The 19,944-nt window shown below is 43.6% G+C and overlaps 1 protein-coding gene across 1 annotated transcript in view; it reads left to right on the top strand.

Annotated features, from left to right (window-relative positions):
* Positions 1–19,944, top strand: part of LOC139297581 (glutamate receptor ionotropic, NMDA 3B-like) — a 61,696-nt gene that overhangs the window by 25,421 nt on the left and 16,331 nt on the right. The window contains exons 2-7 of the mRNA XM_070920322.1: positions 7,447–8,147; positions 13,196–13,692; positions 14,630–14,901; positions 15,630–15,866; positions 18,892–19,038; positions 19,357–19,502. Coding sequence (XP_070776423.1) covers positions 7,447–8,147; positions 13,196–13,692; positions 14,630–14,901; positions 15,630–15,866; positions 18,892–19,038; positions 19,357–19,502 — 2,000 coding nt within the window. The remainder of the gene's footprint in view (positions 1–7,446; positions 8,148–13,195; positions 13,693–14,629; positions 14,902–15,629; positions 15,867–18,891; positions 19,039–19,356; positions 19,503–19,944) is intronic.

The following is a 19,944-nucleotide window of genomic DNA, read 5'->3' on the forward strand; positions in this document are numbered from 1 at the left end:
ATTCTCTCTGGCAGAGAAAACAACATTGTCTATAGAGCAAGGACAACAATCGCTCTCTTTAATAAATAACAGCAGCTATTATGATCATAAATAGTGAGGGGGCCAGAGGCTGTTTGTAGGGGGGAAGGATGATACATGAATCCATTCAGCATATTTCTGCTGTGGGCTTGTATCTCTGCAACTGAGGGGGATCAAAGGAGCTCCTGACAAAAGAGGCGCCGATGCAGCGTGCTGAGATGACAGCCTTCACCAGTGCTAGCAGTGCACTCAGCACTAACATTGGCTGACTAGAGACCTGACTAACCAGTCCAGAACAGCACATTCAGTCCCCCCCGCTGCTTCCTCTATCTGATTATTATTGATGACATCAGGACATTCGCGGGCCCGCAGAGGCTCATTAAATCAGAAGTCAACTGATAATGAAAGTGAACACTCTGCACAGGATTACTTCATTTACTAAACACTACAGACTAGCAGGGAAGCGTTTGCATACTTTGATATGCTCTTGCATTTTATTAATTCCCTCTGGATCGCTGTTTCATTGAACTGTGTGACTTGAAACCGTGTAGCAAAAACATCTTCATGGGTAATGTACAAAGCCCAAAGCACATGGCTGGTTTTAGTATGTGATCAGTCTGTCAGGGTCTGTGTGTTGTAATATGTGTGTGTGCAGGAGCAGCAGTCGTCGGGTTCTCTCAGTTCTGCCGTGGCTTGCAATGCTCCAGGGTAAAGAAAAGCTGGTGTGCTCTGTGTCTTGATCATTCAAATTAATTTGGAGCCATGCGGAGAACAATATTCCATTTAAATGGTTTGTAAATCACAGGCAGTCACACTCACACACACTCATATACACTGACACAATCACACAAAACAAAACACACACAAATGCTCTTGCAGACACTCCTACACTCATGGACAAGCAAATACTTTATATACACTTTCTTACTCACACAACTGCAAAAACACATCCACCTCGCGACAGTTGGTTTGACGCGCTACAAAAACGAGCGCATCCCATTTTCTCTGAGCTTTTTCTCCCATTCGGAATGATCCCCATAAACTCAGAGCCTGGAGAAAAAGAGGATGTGACTTTTATGGCTTTTCCCACAATCGCTCAGGACTACAATGGTGTTTTTACGATGTTACTGTATAACCCCCTCCTCTCCCGACGCGCCACACCACCAAGGAAACTAACAAGGTCCTTATGTTTAATGGACTCAACACACTCGTACCTCCAGCACTCACCAAATTGTCACAGCTGTGAGCAGCCTAAGCGACGAGCGTTTCCCTCTAATCAAACTTAATTCAAAGTGTGCTTTGCACTTTTCGCCCGCTGTTTCATCGCGCTCCCCCATGGGCCACAATCTCCTGCATACTTTTCAGCTCGATCACTGTAACTGAGATGGTGGGCGGAATTGGATCGAGTGAAGGTATTTGCATATGTAATTTAGCGGTGACAATCAGAAGGACATGGCTCCATCTCTATCAACTGGTAACTGTGAAACAAGCTTTAGCCCCTCTTTCAATCTGTGGCTAGTCCTATGGTGGCGCCTAATAGTGTGTATCTCACTGCTTATCACTCTTTTCTCTGAGCCAACAGGCTGTTATGCTTAGATAACCATAGTCATTTGCTGTGTTAAGTGGCTGATTGCTTCACAGTTGTGTTTTGCGTGCATGTGTGAGTGTGTGGCATACTTTCATGCATGTGTAAGCACGTAAATGTAATTTGCTGCCCTTGCCTGCGTGTTTATTGCGTTTTGGTGTGTGTGTGCATGTGTGTGTGCATTTGCGCGTGCGCCTGTGATGCATATGTGTCTAACAGCGCCAGCCTCTTTTCCCCCACCAAGCTTAGCTCCAGTCCCCAGCAGCATGGCTGAGTAAGATTAAAGTCACCCATATTACACTTAACGCCGGGAGACATAAGGAAATTAGGAGAAAATTAAACAATGCTATTTGCATACAATTACACAACAGCACGACAAACAGCTCGGTTAGCCACCGTCTGGTCACCTAAAGAGCGCTGCTCAGTGTCGCTTCATTAACTATGCAAACAGCTCTGGCTGGCCTTATTCAATCACGGCTGTTTATTTGGGCTGTGAGGAAAAAGTCAGAAAAAATTACACACATTCAACAGTTTCTTTATTTATTATTGATGTGCTAATGCAAGCTAGTAGCTCCTGTTTTACTCCTTTGACAGGAAACCAGTTCTGCACTGCAGGTCAAATCAAATTGCTTGGGTTGGATTTAGATTATTTTATGCGTGTATGTGAGCCCACATCTGCTGTGACATTTTAGTCTGACATTCAGGTTACGATACGCTCAGTTTTCCTCTCAGGTGTTTGAAATATGAGACTTGCACCCTGCTGAGAAAATCTTTCTCTGTCTTCCTCAGACGAGCACACTAGCATCTCTGTCTCTCTTGCACACACAGACACACATTCAGATGCAAACCAGCACCTTTTACCTCCTTTCACAAATGCGGATATTAAACCACCTATCAATTTCTCCTCCATCTCAAACACATATCCACATTCACACACCGATCTCCCTCCCTCTGTCTCACTTCTTATCTCCCGTCCTCCCTGCATACAGCCAACTCACCTGGTGTCAGTGCTGGTGGAATATGAATGTGTTCAGTGAAGTGTCGTTGTTTGGAGTGCTGCCCTGACCATGAGCTTTGTCCCTGGACTGAATAGGAAGCTAAGCAGCCATTGAGAGACTCAGGCAGAGGTCCACAACGCTGGATGTAACAGCAAGAGCAACTCGAAGAAAGCCCTCACTTTTTTCCACCGGTGCTTGGCTCGATGCAAATGATTCATGAGAGCGATGTTAAGTCCGACCGGGGCTACAGTGAGCTTTCCCAATAAGTCAAGCTGCAGCGAGTTAAAGAGATCCCTAGCCTGAAGCTGTGGAGGAAGGACAAGAGGAGATACCCGTTTTTTCAGAGCTTCTGCTTACATCTTAGGCCTCTTTAGCCTCCCTCAACCACCAAAACCCTCCAACACACACACATGCTCCAAAGCCCCACTTTGTTGTTTTCTACTCCAACTTGCTTTTAATAAGCCCTGAAACTGCAGGTGCTGCTGTTTCTTCTGTGCCCCCCCCCCCTTTTTTTTTTTTTTTTTGTTTCTTTTTGGCATTGTGCATTCGGTTGCACACCTTCCAAGTGTTGATGCTTTTCTCATGGAGGTCTAAATAAGGAATGAGCTTAGTAACTGGGAGCTGCTCCCTCCTGTTCTGATTCAACGCACTCCTGTCGGTTTGCTTACTCCACATTGCCCAAAGATCCCTCTGGATTTATGCTCGAGTATTCACACCACGGTGTGTTTGTACTGTATCTGTGTGTTCTTGCACCGGTGCCTGTGTGTGTGTGCGTGTGTGTGTGTGTGTGTGTGTGCTTGTTTGTTTGTGCCTACTGCATGTATTTGTGCACATGCAGTTTGTTTGAAGACCTGAAAATCTTCGGGCCAGCGCATCAAACAGCACTCTGGATTTGTTTAGTACAGGCAGAGGTTCAGTTCAAGGCTCCTAATTTGCAGATGTGTGAGAAGGGGTATGGATTTTATATTCCATACTGGAATAATGCTGACATTCCTTTTAGCTGTGCTTATCTTGCATCCCTAGTTCAGCGTCTTTATAACCTCATGCTTGCGGAAGGAGCTTTTACCTGAGAATAGAAAAAAAGATATGAGCATGCACACAAAAGTACACACACTGGAGGTCCATACAGGTTGAAAATGTGTAGCTGCTTAGGGAAAACATCCATTACATTCCTAACCAAGCCTGAAAAAGACCTGTGTACTTTAGAAAAATATCAACCTGGGTCTGGATTGACCTGAGCAGCAAAGCTGGACTCAGACAGCACCATGGCTGACAGGATCGAGCCTGTTCGTGTCTAGCTGGTCCCACAGCACACATAGACATGCTTCTGTATTTCAGAGGAAACTGCCAATAGTCTGCAACACACAATACAGCCGCCTTTTTATCTTGTCTAGACTGTGACATCATAAAAAAATACTGCCTGCATTCCTCTGGAGATCAAAACTCGTCTCAGGTTCCCTAAGGTCTGCTGAAAAAATGACATTTTAAATTCAAATGTCCGATAACTGCGACAACAAAGTTGGCCCCGACCCAAGGCAAAAGCACAGGATATCAAAAACAAACACAAATTCATGCGGACAGGCCCAGTGGACCTGAAGGTCTGTCATAAGCAATCACAAGTATGCAGACATATATAAATACACTACACACGCATACATTATATCTGGTGTGTCACAGGGATAAACGCTGATCCTGCCGGCTTGTTTTTAAGACGTGCCGGATTAAGCTGGAGTGATGAGTGGCAGGGATTTCATTGTTCTTGATACACTGGAATACGTTAAGATGCTACATGTAGGATTTTCGTCATTGTTTGATTAAAGATCATTTCAGCCTGTTTTGAGAATGAGTGGCAAACAGCTCTTTATTGGTGTCCATAAAGAAAAGTGTGTAAAAGGAAAGAGTGACGACTAAGGGAAAGAGAGAGATTCTGACTGGCAGTAGGCTGTTTGGGGCTTACCTTGTTGGCCCACTGAGCGGCCACTGTTCAGTCGAAGACGTCCTTTTCAAGTTTTGTTGTTTGTATAGATAGTCGGGTTAAGCAGACGAGCAGTCCAGAAACATGGGCTGCGTTGATGTGTCGCTGAGGGTACTGGTGAGACAATGAAATAAGACCAGGAAGTCCAGTTTGAGTAACAGATTAATGTGTTTGAAGGCTTATCAGATGCCCAAACATGGCACAGCACTTTGAGACAGAAGTTGACTCTGGAAAGTTATCACAGCAGCAATCATTTTATCTTTCATTGTAACTTTTGCAAAGTAAACAACAGAATGACCCTGCTCACTGCGACAAAGTAATCTATCAGGGATGTACGCTTTCCAGCAAATCTTCAGGCAAGTTCAACTTTTTTGACGGACAACCCTGCATTTGTTTTGCTAGAGCCCCCCCTGTATCACCTATGTGGCAAATTAATGACGTGGATGCATTTTTTCAGTGTCTGTCTGTCTGTGTTTAGTACTTTTTAATGATCTTTCCTACTTGATTATTGGTTTGAGTTATTATTAATGTACATTACTTTGAGCAAACCTTTTTTTTTTTTTAGGAAGTACTTTACATCACATTTATACCTATAAGCACAGCAGAAAATGTTCTCTTGAGAGTCGCTCTAATACATCACTGGAATTAGTCGTGCCAAAACACTCAAATGCAAGCAAGAAGCGACTGCAGTTGTAACAGGCAATAACTCCAATGATGTGCTTTTTTTTTTTAAAGTTTCATTGGGTCCACTTTGGTGCTTGTCGCATTTGATTGCCCGCAGATTTTTTGAATAAGTGTCGGAACAGCAGAGTGCTTCCCCATCTTACGGGCTGAAACTCACGTCTCCACCGAAGAGCTCATATGGCCTTATCTCTTCAGAATCACATCACGGCTCCCACATCCGCCTCCTCCATTCACTCTAATTTGCTTTCTCTCCGAACGGCAGCAACTACAAATACAACTCCTACAATGCTCCAGTTGGCTCTTATTATTATTCTCACGTCTCAATTCTACTGTTGTGCTCATTGTGAGTCACTCTGGATAAGAGCGCCGGCTAAACGCCTGAAATGTAAATGAAATTGTAAAAGAATCTCTCTCAAATTAGAAGTTAGCCATAATTGTCAGTGCAAGAGAAATAATAAAATAATGCTGGTACAAAACAGCTGACACAGCTGTGGGATGTACTGCAGATGATCATTATTATAATTAATTTGACAATGATATATTTAGTAAGATTCCTTCTCTGGTTTTCTAACAAGCTGTATTCACTAGGAGCATAATTTGGAGCTTTTTGATGTACACTCATCTTCTGGTTGGACTTTTTGTAGCTTTTCCCATTTTTTTATGTGTACTTTATTCAGCAACATAACATAGCGACACATTAACATTAGATAGATGGCATAGATGGATCTTTCCCAGAGCAACTTAGAAAGAGAGCAGATTTACATTCCTCCAGCTGCTTTGCGGCTCTGTTTTGATCTTTTATCGTCACATTTTGGGCTCTCTGAGTCCTTTGACAAAATATGCATGCTGTTAGTTTCATTCCTGACGATAATACGCTGAATAATGCTACCACCTGTAGTAGGCACCTCCTTCCTATCTGTATTCCTCTGTGCCACCTGCTGCCGTCTCTCCAACAACCCCCAATCCACCCACCCACCACCGCCACCTCCACCAACTTTCTGGCCCCCCATTGAGTTCAAACGAAGAGGCCTAACTTCACTTGTCCCCTCACACACACACTCCTAGCCTCTCCCAGGAGAATAAATGCATACGCTACATTAATTCATCCATGTCTTTACAGACTTCAGTCAAATATTTTTTTTCTGTCTCTCTTATGGGACTCAAGGACTTTCAGCAGAGGGTCGCTCTGTTTACTTTGTACTCCCGGGTGGGATGTTTCCATTTGAATGGATGTGTGTGGGTTTAGACATTTCATCTTCAGACGCACATGTGTGTGAGTGTGTATTCCACAAGTTTCTCTACACGCATACTATATATATACCTGCATTGATTTACAGTGTGTGTACAGATTTAATTAAGTTTTGTATGTGTGTGTATTTGGTGTGTGTGTGTGCGTGCGCACATGCACGTCTGCATATGTTGTAAAGATGCTGAAAATGTGTATGCATTTGTGCCAGAGGGTGTTTATCAGCATAGTGTGAAGTGCATACCTATTATCTCAGTTCAATGAGACGGTGCAAATCTTAAGTCATGTTAAGATAAACTTTGGGCTCGCAATACAAAAGCAGGCTCCCCCCTCAACCTTGCCTGCAGCACTGATAGGATGAAAAATGGATGGAAGCCCCAGAGGAAGGAGGGGGAAGGTCCATCTGTGAGCTGCATTCAAGGACAACAGTGTTATCCATTTTGGAACAGTATGAAACAAGCCAGTGTTTTCAGTGGGGTTTGGAAATGCAGGCTTCTGGATGAACTGTGGATGCTAGTGTTGTCTTGCCAAGCCAACTGTGATGTTGCAGATTAGATGCGAATCATTGACTCCTTGTTTGTATCAGCGCGACTCCTCTCACTCAGAGTGAGAGATAATGAACAAATGTGACTGATTGTTTCTGATCAGTGTGGTGGTGAATTACTGCAGCAACAAGGATTGTTTTGCAGTACTCTGGCACCCATAAAAAGCTGCTTTTAATGTGATTGTATGTTATTCAGCCCCGAGGTGTTGGGCTTTGGCTATTTATCTCTGTTTTGATCTTGTTTTCCCTTTTCTCTGCGCCCTTTTTGTTTGCTCCCCCGTCATTTTACTTTTATGTTTTTCCTCTAACTTTCTCACTTCGCTTTTGTCTTTCTTTACCGTCTTATTTTGTGTTCTTTCAACTCTTCCACCTTCTTTTTCCCGTCCTCTCTGATAGAACCGATTCCACCTGCAGATGTCAGCCCGTGTGCCTCCATCAACCCTGGGCAGCCTGCTGCTGGCGGTCCTGCAGGGGAAAGAAGGGGAGAGGGACAGAGGAAGCCGGGGGGAAGGCACCTGGGGAGGAGCAGCTGTGATCTGCCCCGGGTGGGAGGAAGGAGGTGATGGGTTACTGTCTCACCTGCAGACACACAGCGGTTCAACCTGGCATTTGTGGGACATCATCAACCTGACTCGCATCTCCGGGGGTGGTGATAGAAGAGGTGAGGCCAGCGAGGAGAGGAGAGAGGATCAGAGGGAAGAGGAGGCTTTGAAGATCCTTTCCACCCGTTTCCTGCGCTCCCCCTCTCCCATCTCCTCTGTTCTCCTCTTGGGCTCTGACCCCGAGTGTCTCTCCTCAGTCCTGAGGGCCGCTCAGCGCCTCGCTCCATCAGTACCAGCACTGCAGTGGATCATGGGATATCCCTTGTCTCCGGATTCGCTCCACACTCTAGGAGGTCCCCTTGGACTGTTAGCCTACGGGGAGGTTGGCCGTAAGCCAATCAGCTTCTACATCCGGGATGCTTTGCAGTTGATCGGCCGTGCGGTCACTGCGGCGACCATGGTGAGGCCGGACTTGGCGCTGATTCAGAACATGGTGAATTGTTACGACAAACCAAACCGACATGAGCTGCCCTCTTCGGGACAATATCTGGCCAGGTAGATGCACACATATACTGTATATACACACTATTTAAAGTCAGTTCACCCAAATTACAATGAAACACATTTACCTCTCGCAGTATCTAGTTATGCAGATAGTTTTGGTTTAAAGTGACATTAAAATTCATGTTCGCTAAAAAGTCAATGTATCTCCTTGGTGTTTGGTTCATATGTGTAGTTATTTAGTCAAAACTATAATTAGCATGAAGACGAACATTAAATTGTATTTATTTTTCTGACGAGAGACTGCCCCCTACATTAGTGTTCTCTAAGGGGCGTGAATTATTGGCCCCAACGTGTGATTTATTATTATTATTATTATTGTGATTTACATGACTAACGTACAAAGTGCTGGGGAAACAGATTTCTGCCTCCCAGTACAGTGGAAGTGAATATTGAAAATGTACATTTAAAATATTCAGAGTCATCTCTCTCCAGTAGTAGTCAGCCCCAGATAATCCACAGATCTTATTGTCAACACTGTAAGTATGGACTTTTTATTTGATTTAATGTAGTTTTTAAATAGTTTTTTATTCAAGACAAATAAACACAGAACAATATTAACTTTGTGGCACTGTGCTTAAGGTCAGGCGCAAGGTCAGTTCCAGAGCAGTACCCTGCAGCTGGTAGAGATTTGTTCAAGAAAACTTCAGCAGAGTGGAAGATAGAGAAACTTTTACTTTTTCCAAAAATGTAATATATTGCTTTAGGCGACATAGGATTAGTAGTGGTCTGGTCAGGGCTGGACCTCAAATAGTCTCTATAACCCCTGCAGCCATTAGGCTTTTTTTAATGGCTCCTGGTTCTAAAAGTGTACACATTTAAATCACCAAGTGATATATGGAAGACACTGACAAACTGCAATTAAATTCCTCTGGTCACACCAATAAATGTCTGAAAGCTCGTTAGCTTTCTGAGTGACACTTTGGCATTTTTTGTGAGGAGTTTCTGGCTCTACTTGTGGTGATATATACGCTCCGGTTGCTGCCCTTGTCTGTCCTCTGCACCACGGGGGTGGCGCCTTCTGAACAGCGCTGTCACACCGGGGGTGGGGAGGAGGTCGTTATGGCATACAGATTCACAGACTGACACCAGAGAGTTTTGTCTGTTTCTCTTTGCTGTTGCCGCTGCTTCCATTCCCTCAGCTATTAAAAGGGCCTCTGACAGCTTTCACAGGCTCCGTCAAGGTGCGGCCTGTGATAACACACACATACACAGAAAAAAAAAAGCATATTGAAATACATATCAAACCATAAATGCTTTCACTTAAAGCAGAAAAAACTAAATCCTCACGTTTGTACACAGAGAAATACTCGTACTCACATACACTACAACCCCTCTTAAGCCATATGTGGCTGATACTGAGTGATGCGCTGAAGCCTCATGCCATAAACTCACTCCAAAGTTAAATATCCCTGCTCTTCCAGTTGATATTTATGTTTTTATAAATGGTGCACTGGATAAAAACAGCATGTATCCAACTTCTGTGGTCACGTGGTTCGAGTGAGGGAAGGATTTGTAGTTTGTGCCGGGCCCACAGCAAATACTGAACACACGCGGTGCCTGCCAGCTGAGAGTGATCATCAACAACACCCACATAATCACAAGCTGGATTCTCACAGCGTTCCATCCTTCTGCAGTTTAGTTGAGCACTGGGATGCCAGAACAATTTGGCATGGAGGGCCAGAGGCTAAAACAAGTGGAGTGGGAGTTGGGTTATAGAGCAATATTATTGGACATTCATTATTAGAGTTAAAACAAGTTTATTAGGTTTAATGTGATTAAATTGCTGTCAGTGGAGCCGTGCTGCTAGCACAGCCGTTTGCAATGTCTTTCTGTCAGTCAGTCCACCACTTTGTAATTCAAAAACTATTGGATGAATTGATAAAAGATTTTGTACAGACATTCATGGTCCCCAGTACACAATAAAGCACTAATTGGTAATACCCTGACTTTTCCTCTAGTGCTACCATGAGGTTGGCATTTGCGGTTTTTAAGGAAATTGTCTCGACAACTACTGTTCACATACTACTCTGGATGAATTGTAACAACTTTGGTGATCCCTTAACTTTCTATCTCGTGCTGTCACCAGGTCGAAAATGTAATTTGTCTAATACTTTAGTGTATGACTAAATGCCCCCAGTTAGTCTTAATTGCACTTTATGTTTAGGGATAATTAGCTAAACTAAGACAGTAGCTATGGTAAATATTATACCTGCTAAACATCAGCACGTTAACATTGTCATTGTGAGCATATTAGAGTGCACACCACTGTGCCTAAGTACAGCCTTACAGAGCTGTGACTGTAGCTGTACACTCTTAGTCTTGTTATACTTCGAAAAATAAAGAAAACAATAAGTAATGCTTTTAAACTGACTCAAACTTCACCAGGACACCAGGGAAAGTCACAATCTTTCTGTGAAGGGCCAATTAGGACATACTTTGGCCTATCAGAATAGACTATTTATAATAGAGTCCTCCACAATATAGTGTCAGTGACCTTTGTTCCTGGCCTGTGAGAGACTGATAAAAGAGGTCGTTCTATCGCACTATTCAAACCGGTCCAGGTAGACTCCATGCCCTCCAGTGTACTCCCTGATTCTTATCCATCCCCTGCAACAGCCAGACATGCCATTGCTCTGGAGAGCTCTAACAAAGCTGAAGGAAGTGAGAGACTTCCACATGGAAAAGGCAATTAACAGCTCAATGCCCAAGGGACAGAGCGAGGAAGGCAGGGAGGGAGGGAGGATGTCTGGAGATATAAGCAAGAGAGGAAGGTGTGAGGGAGGACCAGAGCAAAAAAAACTGCACAATATTACTTTTTCTGATTCAAAGCAGTGGAGCAATGAGGATAAAGCCAGAGTAAAGATATGAGAAACTAGCCACTTTTGATGTAGTTCTTCCGAATGTCCAGAATCAAAAAATCCCAGGGGTGCTTATTCCCCAAAAATACATTAGAGAGAAAGGGGAAAGTAGTCAAAGACAAACAAATAGATAAAAGACAGGGGAAGTAGGAAACAGCTAAAGGAAAATAGGAGTAAAGTCAAAGAAAAGGAAGGAGAAACTTGTGAGGGAGGAGAAAAAAGGAGAGAAAGGAGGGAAATTGATAGAGGGCTGTTGTTATCAGAGTGAGATCTGCCAGTCAGTGCCATCTCACTCGACACAGCTGCCACGCTGATTCCATCTCCCCTGAAGAGATTAAAACCACTGAAACAAGCAAGCCTCATATCGTCCCAGACAGACAAAGACAGAGGGAGTAAACTTTCCTCCAAACTAAAAGGAGATGGAGTGATAAGGGAGTCAGACACATGCCTGGGACTCTCTTATAGAGTCATCATTTACCGGCCACTCTGCTGACATTTACTCTCTGAGTGTGCAAACCAGGGCCAGGTGTTAGTGAGAGGAAGCCATCCCTCTCTGACACCACTGGCTGACTTATCAACCTGCTTTGGCATCTACAGTCATTCTTTAAATGCAGCCTCTGGCCCAATGCAACACAACAACCCACAGAACCCATAACTAAAATGTGACGCTGCTTGAAAGTGTGGTGCACTTTTCACACCCCTGCTCTTATCTCTGTATTATCTCACACTGCTATCTCACGTTTTTATCTCTGGGCATGGATCCAAAAAAGTGTGGAAAAGGGGGCTTAGCACTTCTCTGCTCAGATAAGAGATGTAAAGTGAAGCTCATGGTTAATTTTTTTTGTGGCCAGCCGCAGCCACGGTATAGTATATGAGTCTGAAGTGGGTTGGCTTGATGAATCTGCTGTCTATGGGATATGATGATTCAGCCGCGCTATTACCATGAGTGATTTCAGCTCAAGGCAAGGCTAGCACTTCCGCTTTATGGTCGCAGAGACAGAGGGAGCTGCTGATGAGGAAACATAAGTTAACGTGGGACGGGATGACTTTCAAATCAGAGGCATATTTAATCAGACTCTTGAGAATTATGGAGCCAGGAATGGGTTTATAAATTGATATTGTGCTGTTGAAGTAAATCACAATGCGACGAAAGAGGGCTATGAACAAAAGCACTCAGCAGAACGCACAAAGCCTTACACAGATTCACATGTTGTATCATTCTGTGTGTGGTGTAGACGGGCTTTAGTCTTGGAGGTTAGGTTAATGACCCTCATGATCAATTTAGTCTTTTCATTTTACTTCGCATATCCCATATTTAATGGAGGAAGTTCTCCAGCAGCAGCTACCTTCTATGCTCATCAATTCAACTTGGAGATGAGAGAGAGGGAGAAAAAGAAAAGAGAATGAAACAAAGAGCAAGAGGGAAAGGGTATTTTCCTGCTCTGAGAAAGGGCTATGGCTTTACCAACCTTTTCCATTAACAGGAAGGAAAACTTGCCATTTCTAGCCTTGACCCAGACATAATCAACAGTCACTGCACGGTTCAACACCCTACCGATGCAGTGATCCCTGCATACTTTAACATTTAAACAACCACTCCTACGATTTCCAATGACCTCCGTACAATCCCCCACTAATCAAGACATGATCAAACAGTACTTGTATGGCTTCACATTGAGACATCACCTGACAATGTCCACATGATCGAATAATAAGACATGAGGTAACAATCCCTGCATGGTTCAAGAGGCCAGGGCAGATTTATGTGCGAATGGGGATTGCTCTTCCTAATGTATTCCGCCGTAAAGACCAATGTGGGGCCACCAGGCGAGTGAGACGAATAGCAATGACTTTCTGTATGGACTGGCAGATAGGAGGAGACCCTCACTGCACTGCATTAACTTTTAATTATGACTTTCTGGGAGATGCAATTACCCATCTGAGACCAGACTTGCAAAAGCTCTACAACCAGACCATGCCCCTCTGCACCCTGGTTTGCAACTTTTTCCTTGCTTTTTCCCAATTTCTCTCTTTTTTTTTTTTTCCTCTGGCTAGCTTACTGTTGTGTATTATTGCAGGCTAGATTTCTAAACTGCAATAATCCAACATGGATCTTGAATTTCTTTTCTCAATGTTGTCGCCTCTCGCTTATTGTCTGTTTGTCTCTCTCTGTCCCTTGAGGTTTCTCTCCAACACTTCCTTCACCGGGGCCACAGGCCTGATCCAGGTGGATGCTGGCCTCTCGCGGGTCTTCTCCTCACAGCTGTTCCACGTATGGAGCCTGAAGAGGGGCGCTCTTGGCCAGCCGGCCTGGGTGACTGTAGGCCAGTGGACCCGAGGCAGGCTAGAGTTAGAAGGGGGGATCCTGGGACTGGTGGGAGGGTTCAGGAGCAGCCAGGGACATGGTCTTGGAGCTGGGGTGAGGGGAGGGGACGGCCAGGGGGACAGTAACGTTGGAGGACGCTGGAGGCCGGGACTTTCCGTTGAGGGACACCGCCTGAAGGTGGTGACACTGGTGGAACACCCATTTGTCTTCACCCGGGAGGTGGATGAGGATGGATTGTGTCCAGCCGGTCAGCTCTGTCTAGACCCCAGAACCAACAGGTCAGACATAATCCAGAGCCTCTTCAACCAGCTGCACAACCCAAACGCTACAGCTACAGAATGGGAGGGAAATGGTGAGTTTTGTTTTGGCATTTGTCCTTTGAATACTGAAATGTTGAAGTAGCGGTATGTCTTGGTACTCCTGTCAAAAAACATTTTAACTTATGAGAGGACATGCATGAGTTGTAATTTATTAAAACTCTAGACTTCTCTTATGTAAGCTCTCAGATCTCTTGGCTTAGATCTCATTGCTATGTCACTGGCCACATCTGTACTGCTTCTCCTCCAGATTGAAGTGGATTTTAGAAGTTAAATCAATAAGGGATCATGGCTGCTCTGTCCAGTTCAAAAATATACCAGGTGCGATGTCAGGGGCTCAGCTCGACAGCTACATCTCCTTTTCATAAAATGAAGAGGATTAAAGGCATTAAATCAATAAGACCTAGTGTCAAAAGAAATACAGGTACTATATCTCTGGCAGTAAAATATAAGGCATCCAAACTTTCTTTGACTTGATTCAGCAGATGGCAAACAGAAGACAGCTAATAGGAACTGACATTTGTATTGAGGATGACGTAGGGATTGAGGACAAGTTGCCAGTGTATCAAGAGCTATAGGCCTAATTGTAAAATACATGGCAGTGGTATCCCATTTAATATACAGTAACAAGGCCAATTCCATGTGCTGGTGCAAGAACTAGCGCAGAGATTTGTGTCAAGTTTCAAGAGCAGTTGGCGTACTACTGAATTTTCCTACATGTAGTTCAAGAGTTGTTGCATTTTTTTCCAGCCCAGGTTTAATGTGACTAAATGTATTCCTAGCCTGGGCGCAGAGGTCATTAAAAACACTCAAGCACAAGTGTCCGTTGAGGGTCCATAAACATATTCCATGATTCAAAAAAAGTCCAAAAATTGTAGACAAATTCCCAAAAGTGCAAGCCACTGCACTTCCAAATGCATTTGAATATCCGAATGGATAAATTTCACATCATCATCGCTTCTTTCCTGTCAGACCTACCGGAGGACCTGAGGAAGTGCTGCTACGGGTACTGCATCGACTTGTTGGAGAAACTGGCGGAGGACATGGGTTTCACCTTTGACCTTTATATCGTGGGAGACGGGAAGTACGGAGCGTCGAGCGGGACAGGGCGCTGGACGGGGCTGGTCGGGGACTTGCTGAGCGGAACCGCTGATATGGCTGTCACCTCTTTCTCCATCAACTCTGCCAGGAGCAGAGTCATCGATTTCACCTCGCCCTTCTACTCCACCAGCCTGGGCATTCTGGTACAAATGCTTGAAGTCATCATTAGTTTGTTGGAGTTTTGAGTTTATATTTTAACGATTATAGAAGACACGGGGCATGTCCTGAAAATATACTGCACTGGGAGTCAGTGGCAGCATCGCAATCTTCAGTGTTACTTTGATTTGTTAGTCTCTCTCTCTCTCGCTCTGTGGCTGACACTATTTCAGTATGATTTGATGATATGGTCTGCAAATACTTCATTTTGCTGTTATGCCCCGCTCGCCCGGTCTCCTGGTGAAGAACAGGAGATCATTATTTGTGTGTAATTAGTTTGGTGAGTTTTCGGTGGACATGTTAATTATGAAAGTTCAAAATGAACGGCAGCATAATGAGTGTGAGAATCCTTTTTGAGAAGCCGTCTTAGCAAGAGTCCTCAAACATGCTGCAGTTAGTCTTTGATTTGTTAACATCTCCCTCTGCATAATATGATCTGACAATATGGTTCCATTTGAAAATGAGAACTCCATTATTTGAAGAAGTTATTTCTTGCCCTTACAAAATGATGGATAGCTAAAAATAAAAACAATGTATGCAATTTTTTAAAACTAATTATGCCTAGGAGTGTTTAGGTTTACTGACGAGATCCTACAAACTGGGGGTTGAATTATAATCACAATTTTGCACAAATACAATACATGTAACACTTGCAGAGCGATATCAACTGCATCAAGCCAGTTTCTTGCACAATTCTTTGTTTTTGACCCACCAGGTTCGTAGCCGGGACACTGCAGCCCCCATTGGAGCCTTCATGTGGCCTCTCCACTGGTCCATGTGGGTGGGTATTTTTGTCACACTGCATCTCACCGCGCTCTTCCTCACCTTGTACGAGTGGAACAGCCCCTTCGGCATGACACCCCATGGCAGAAACAGGCTGCGTGTGTTCTCCTACTCCTCCGCCCTCAATCTCTGCTACGCCATACTGTTTGGACGCACTGTCGCCACCAAGGTAAAGTAGCTCTCCTCTGTGTGATAAATAGGCATCATGCAGGGTGGGACAGGGAATAGAAATTGCAGAGAAAGGGAGGAGGGGATGTGCATTATGGGAAAGAGTATGCAAACAGTGAGGGCAAGTCGAAAAAGAGGAAGTTAGAGGGGAAAGGGGAATGGAGAAAGATGAAAGAGATGGCTAGGGAGGGAAAAGATGGATAGGGGAGAGGTTAAGAAGGTAGGCAGTGATGAAGTAGAGAGGTACAGGGAGGATAATGCACATACAGGGAGGGAGAGGGGAAAGGGTAAGTGAGCCGACAGAGATTGAAGGAGTTATGGCGAGGATGATGGGGATGGATGAAGGTGGAAAAAGAGGGAGCGAGTAGAGGTTAACTCCCCAAAGAAGTCAGACACAAAGTTGAAAACAAGAAGGCAGGTGGAAGAGGGCCAACAGGGGGTGGAAAGGTGAGAGTGCAAATCAGGAAATGGGCTTCAAAAAGAAGGTAATAAGGAGTTTGACAGAAAGATGGTGAGACGGGGTTGAAAGGTTAAGTGGGTAAGCAGAGACGAGAAAAGCAACACAATGAGGGTGACACGGAGGTGGGCAGACAGGATGATGTAAAGGGGACAGGGCAAGTGGGTGGGCAAATTTGGAGAGCCAGGCGATGAAAGTACGAAGAATGAGAGAGAAGTGTGTGTGACAAGTGATTGCAGAAGACAAGTGGAAGTCAAATCCTCAGACTTATGCAAACCTGTCCATTGAAAAACATGTAGAAAGATGAAAACAATCTCTTTTCCTTCAAAGATAAAAATAAATAAAAATGTCATGTCATTTGTTTGGTATAAAAATGTAAAAGATATTAAATGTACCTTTTGTAGTAATGGCATTCTTCAGAAACCTGTCAGATTTGACTGATTGTGTCCCATTCATAGTCACACTGCAGCACATACCCAACACTAATGAAAAACAACTGTCCTCCTCATTCTTTGTTTTTTAAACAACAACATACTGTGCAAAATCATCATTATGACAACGTATGCTTGCTCTTTAAATGTTCATGCAGCAGATAAATATCTGAAACATCATTAGCTTAAATTATTCCTGTCCATCCCACTCCTCTTAGTGAGTTTGAACCCCATCATGATATTTCTTTAAACGCATAATCACACTTTGTCCCTAAAGCAAGTGCAAATGACTTGGGTGGACCGGAGGCCAAGTGATTAGAGAGACCTTCCCCTAATTGAAAGGTCACAGGTTTGATCCTCGCAACTGGCAATGTGTCAATTAACAGGTTGTGTCCATTAGCAGCCTTGTGACCTGTTAAAATGTCCTTGAGCAACACTCTGAACCTCTGTGTGCTGGGTCAGAGCCAAACAGTCATGTTTATTTAGGCTTTTGGGAAGACAGGGGGCGAGTTGCTAAACTGCTAATAATGGCTTATTACCCTGGAGTCACCTTTATTTTAGTATTCAGTTTTAATAAGATTTGGATAAAAAAAGTCTTCAAAACAAAAAAGTAAAATTGACACTTCTTTGTTCTTTCCTAAACCAAAAATACGAGCAAAAGTACAAGGAGTCGAGCGTTTCCCTGGATATTAGCAGAGGGTAATGTAGCAGCTCTGTAACCAATGTTACCCAAAATAGTGTTACGTTTACCAGACACATTTAGTTCTCGTCCTCAACGCCTCTTCTCTTGTAACGTAAAGTTAAATGTGAAGTATGTAAGCTAAGCTGCCAAACAGGGTTGTGTAAGAATGAAATAACAGTCTGAGCTTACATTTTCTTTGTACTGAAAACTATGTCTACACTGCAGTATAAGAACAATGCTTTTACATGGATGATAAACTGGATTCTGACTTTTAGCCCGGGACATGCAGCTTTAGTCGCACTATTTAAGCATATCATGTACAGTACGTCCAGCAAGCGTACTATTAAGAACCCTTTCGTTTTAAAAGTCTGCTGGAAACATTAAAATGTCAGTCTTCAACCAACTCACGGGGCCAACGTTAAGCTTAATTAGCAAGGTAGCTACCGCTATTAAAATCTGCCAGCAACAGTTGTCATTTCAGCTAGCAAAATTGACAGTTACAGGCTAGAAATTAGAATCCTGTTTTTGTCTACCGCTGTCTGAAATCAAGGACTTATCATTTCTTAAATTATTCACAAATTGAAGTGGTTAGTCTGCCCCGGCTACTCATTGTAAACTGGAAATTGAAAGGAAAGCTTGACAGGCGTAACAACAGTAACTGAGGGGGACAGAGCTTCAATTACATTTCATGTGTTAGCAGATGTGTTATTTACCACATTTTCCCTTAAATGGATGGCTTGTACGCACAGTGTGAAATGAAACACCTTGTGAGGAAAACCCACACATGGGAGCACTGAAGGCACCCTGATCATTATATTTTCAACTAAGCACCATAGTGTTTCCCAAAAACAATGTTAATGAAGAATTTATTCTTATGTTGTGCATGCCATCCTCCCCTTTCAATTCACCAACTAATTATGCTAAGAGCTCAAAACATTCGGAACATAATAATGGGTTACAACCTTGTTTGTATAATTAATGTCTCATTAATCTCAAACCTTTTAAAAACTAGAAATCTATCTCTTTTCTTCTGTTAAGTGGATTTTAATTGGTGGAATAAATAAATGATCACAGTGTTCAGGTGGATTCATTCCCCTAGGCAGGCAATTTCATGGAAAGATATTTCTGATGTGTCTCACAAACAGTCACACTTTGTTAGATTTTCACTTCTGCATTAGCTCTCCTGGTCTGTTTTGATTACTCTCACTCGGGGGTTAAATTATTATTTTTTTATTTTTTTAAGGAGGAGGAGAATGAGGGGGATGAGGTTGAGAGCCTCAGGGGAGCTCTGCGTTTATGTCAACACCTGAAAGCACCTCTCACACATTTGTATTTTTAATTGTTTTAATCCCTGCCCTTTTGTTTTCACATGTACAATTTGTTATCTCAGTTTCCTCCATGTTGTTTGTTGTCATTCGCCAAAACAAACCCAAACAAAACAATCTCCACTCTGCAGACTCCTAAATGCTGGACCGGGCGCTTCCTGATGAACCTATGGGCCATCTTCTGCTTGCTGGTGCTGTCCAGCTACACCGCTAACCTAGCTGCAGTCATGGTGGGGGAGAAGACCTTCGAGCAGGTCTCAGGAATTCATGACGACAAGGTTAGACTGCATAAAAGGATGCAAACTTGCAGCTGCATGCATGTCAGCATGCCTCACACACATGCAGACCCACATCTACATGTACACACAAGCTAATCTTGCACAAGGACAGGCTAATGAGTAAAGAGTGGAATTATTTGTGAAGGATTATCGCTTTCCATATCCCTAAACCCTGTGGGGAGTTCAGGGCTAGAAAGAATTTGATGTGAGCCATCATGATATCCATCCCCCTCTCTCTCTCTCTGTCTCTCTCTTTATCACCTCTACCACCATCTCCATCCTCTCCTCCACCCATGGCTTCCTGTGTCACTTCCTCAGCTGCACCATCCCTCCCTGGGCTTCCGCTTTGGGACGGTGAGAGAGAGCAGCGCTGAGGATTACATGAAGAAGAGCTTCCCAGAGATGCACGACTACATGAGACGCTTCAACCAGCCCACCACCCCAGAAGGCGTACATATGTTGAAGTAAGGCACGAACGCATACATGCACACAATGTACATTTGTTTAAAAAAAAAAAAAGACCTAATTTACACCAAAATGCAATCGAGACCTTAACAATCCAGTCACGTTTACATCTGTTATCTGTGGTTTTCAGTATTCTGCACATTTATTTTACATGCGCACTGTGCATAACAATTCTGTCTACAGACAACAAGAGCAAACATGGCAGACTTACAGCCATCAGAGACAATTTTAACACAGAACCTACTTAGGAAAAGCATCCCTTAGACTAGAATCCAGACGTGCTGTTGCTCTAATATCCTACAGATTAATTTTGAATTTTAAGGCGAACAGCGAAGAGTCAGAACAGTGCAAGATGTCACCTGGAGACATTCTGGATATCATCCAGTGAATTATGGAACAACTCCAACTGCACATTGTCTGAATCACCAGTTGTACACCCTT

Source organism: Enoplosus armatus, chromosome 15 (assembly GCF_043641665.1).
Source record: "Enoplosus armatus isolate fEnoArm2 chromosome 15, fEnoArm2.hap1, whole genome shotgun sequence".
Lineage (NCBI taxonomy): Eukaryota > Metazoa > Chordata > Actinopteri > Centrarchiformes > Enoplosidae > Enoplosus > Enoplosus armatus.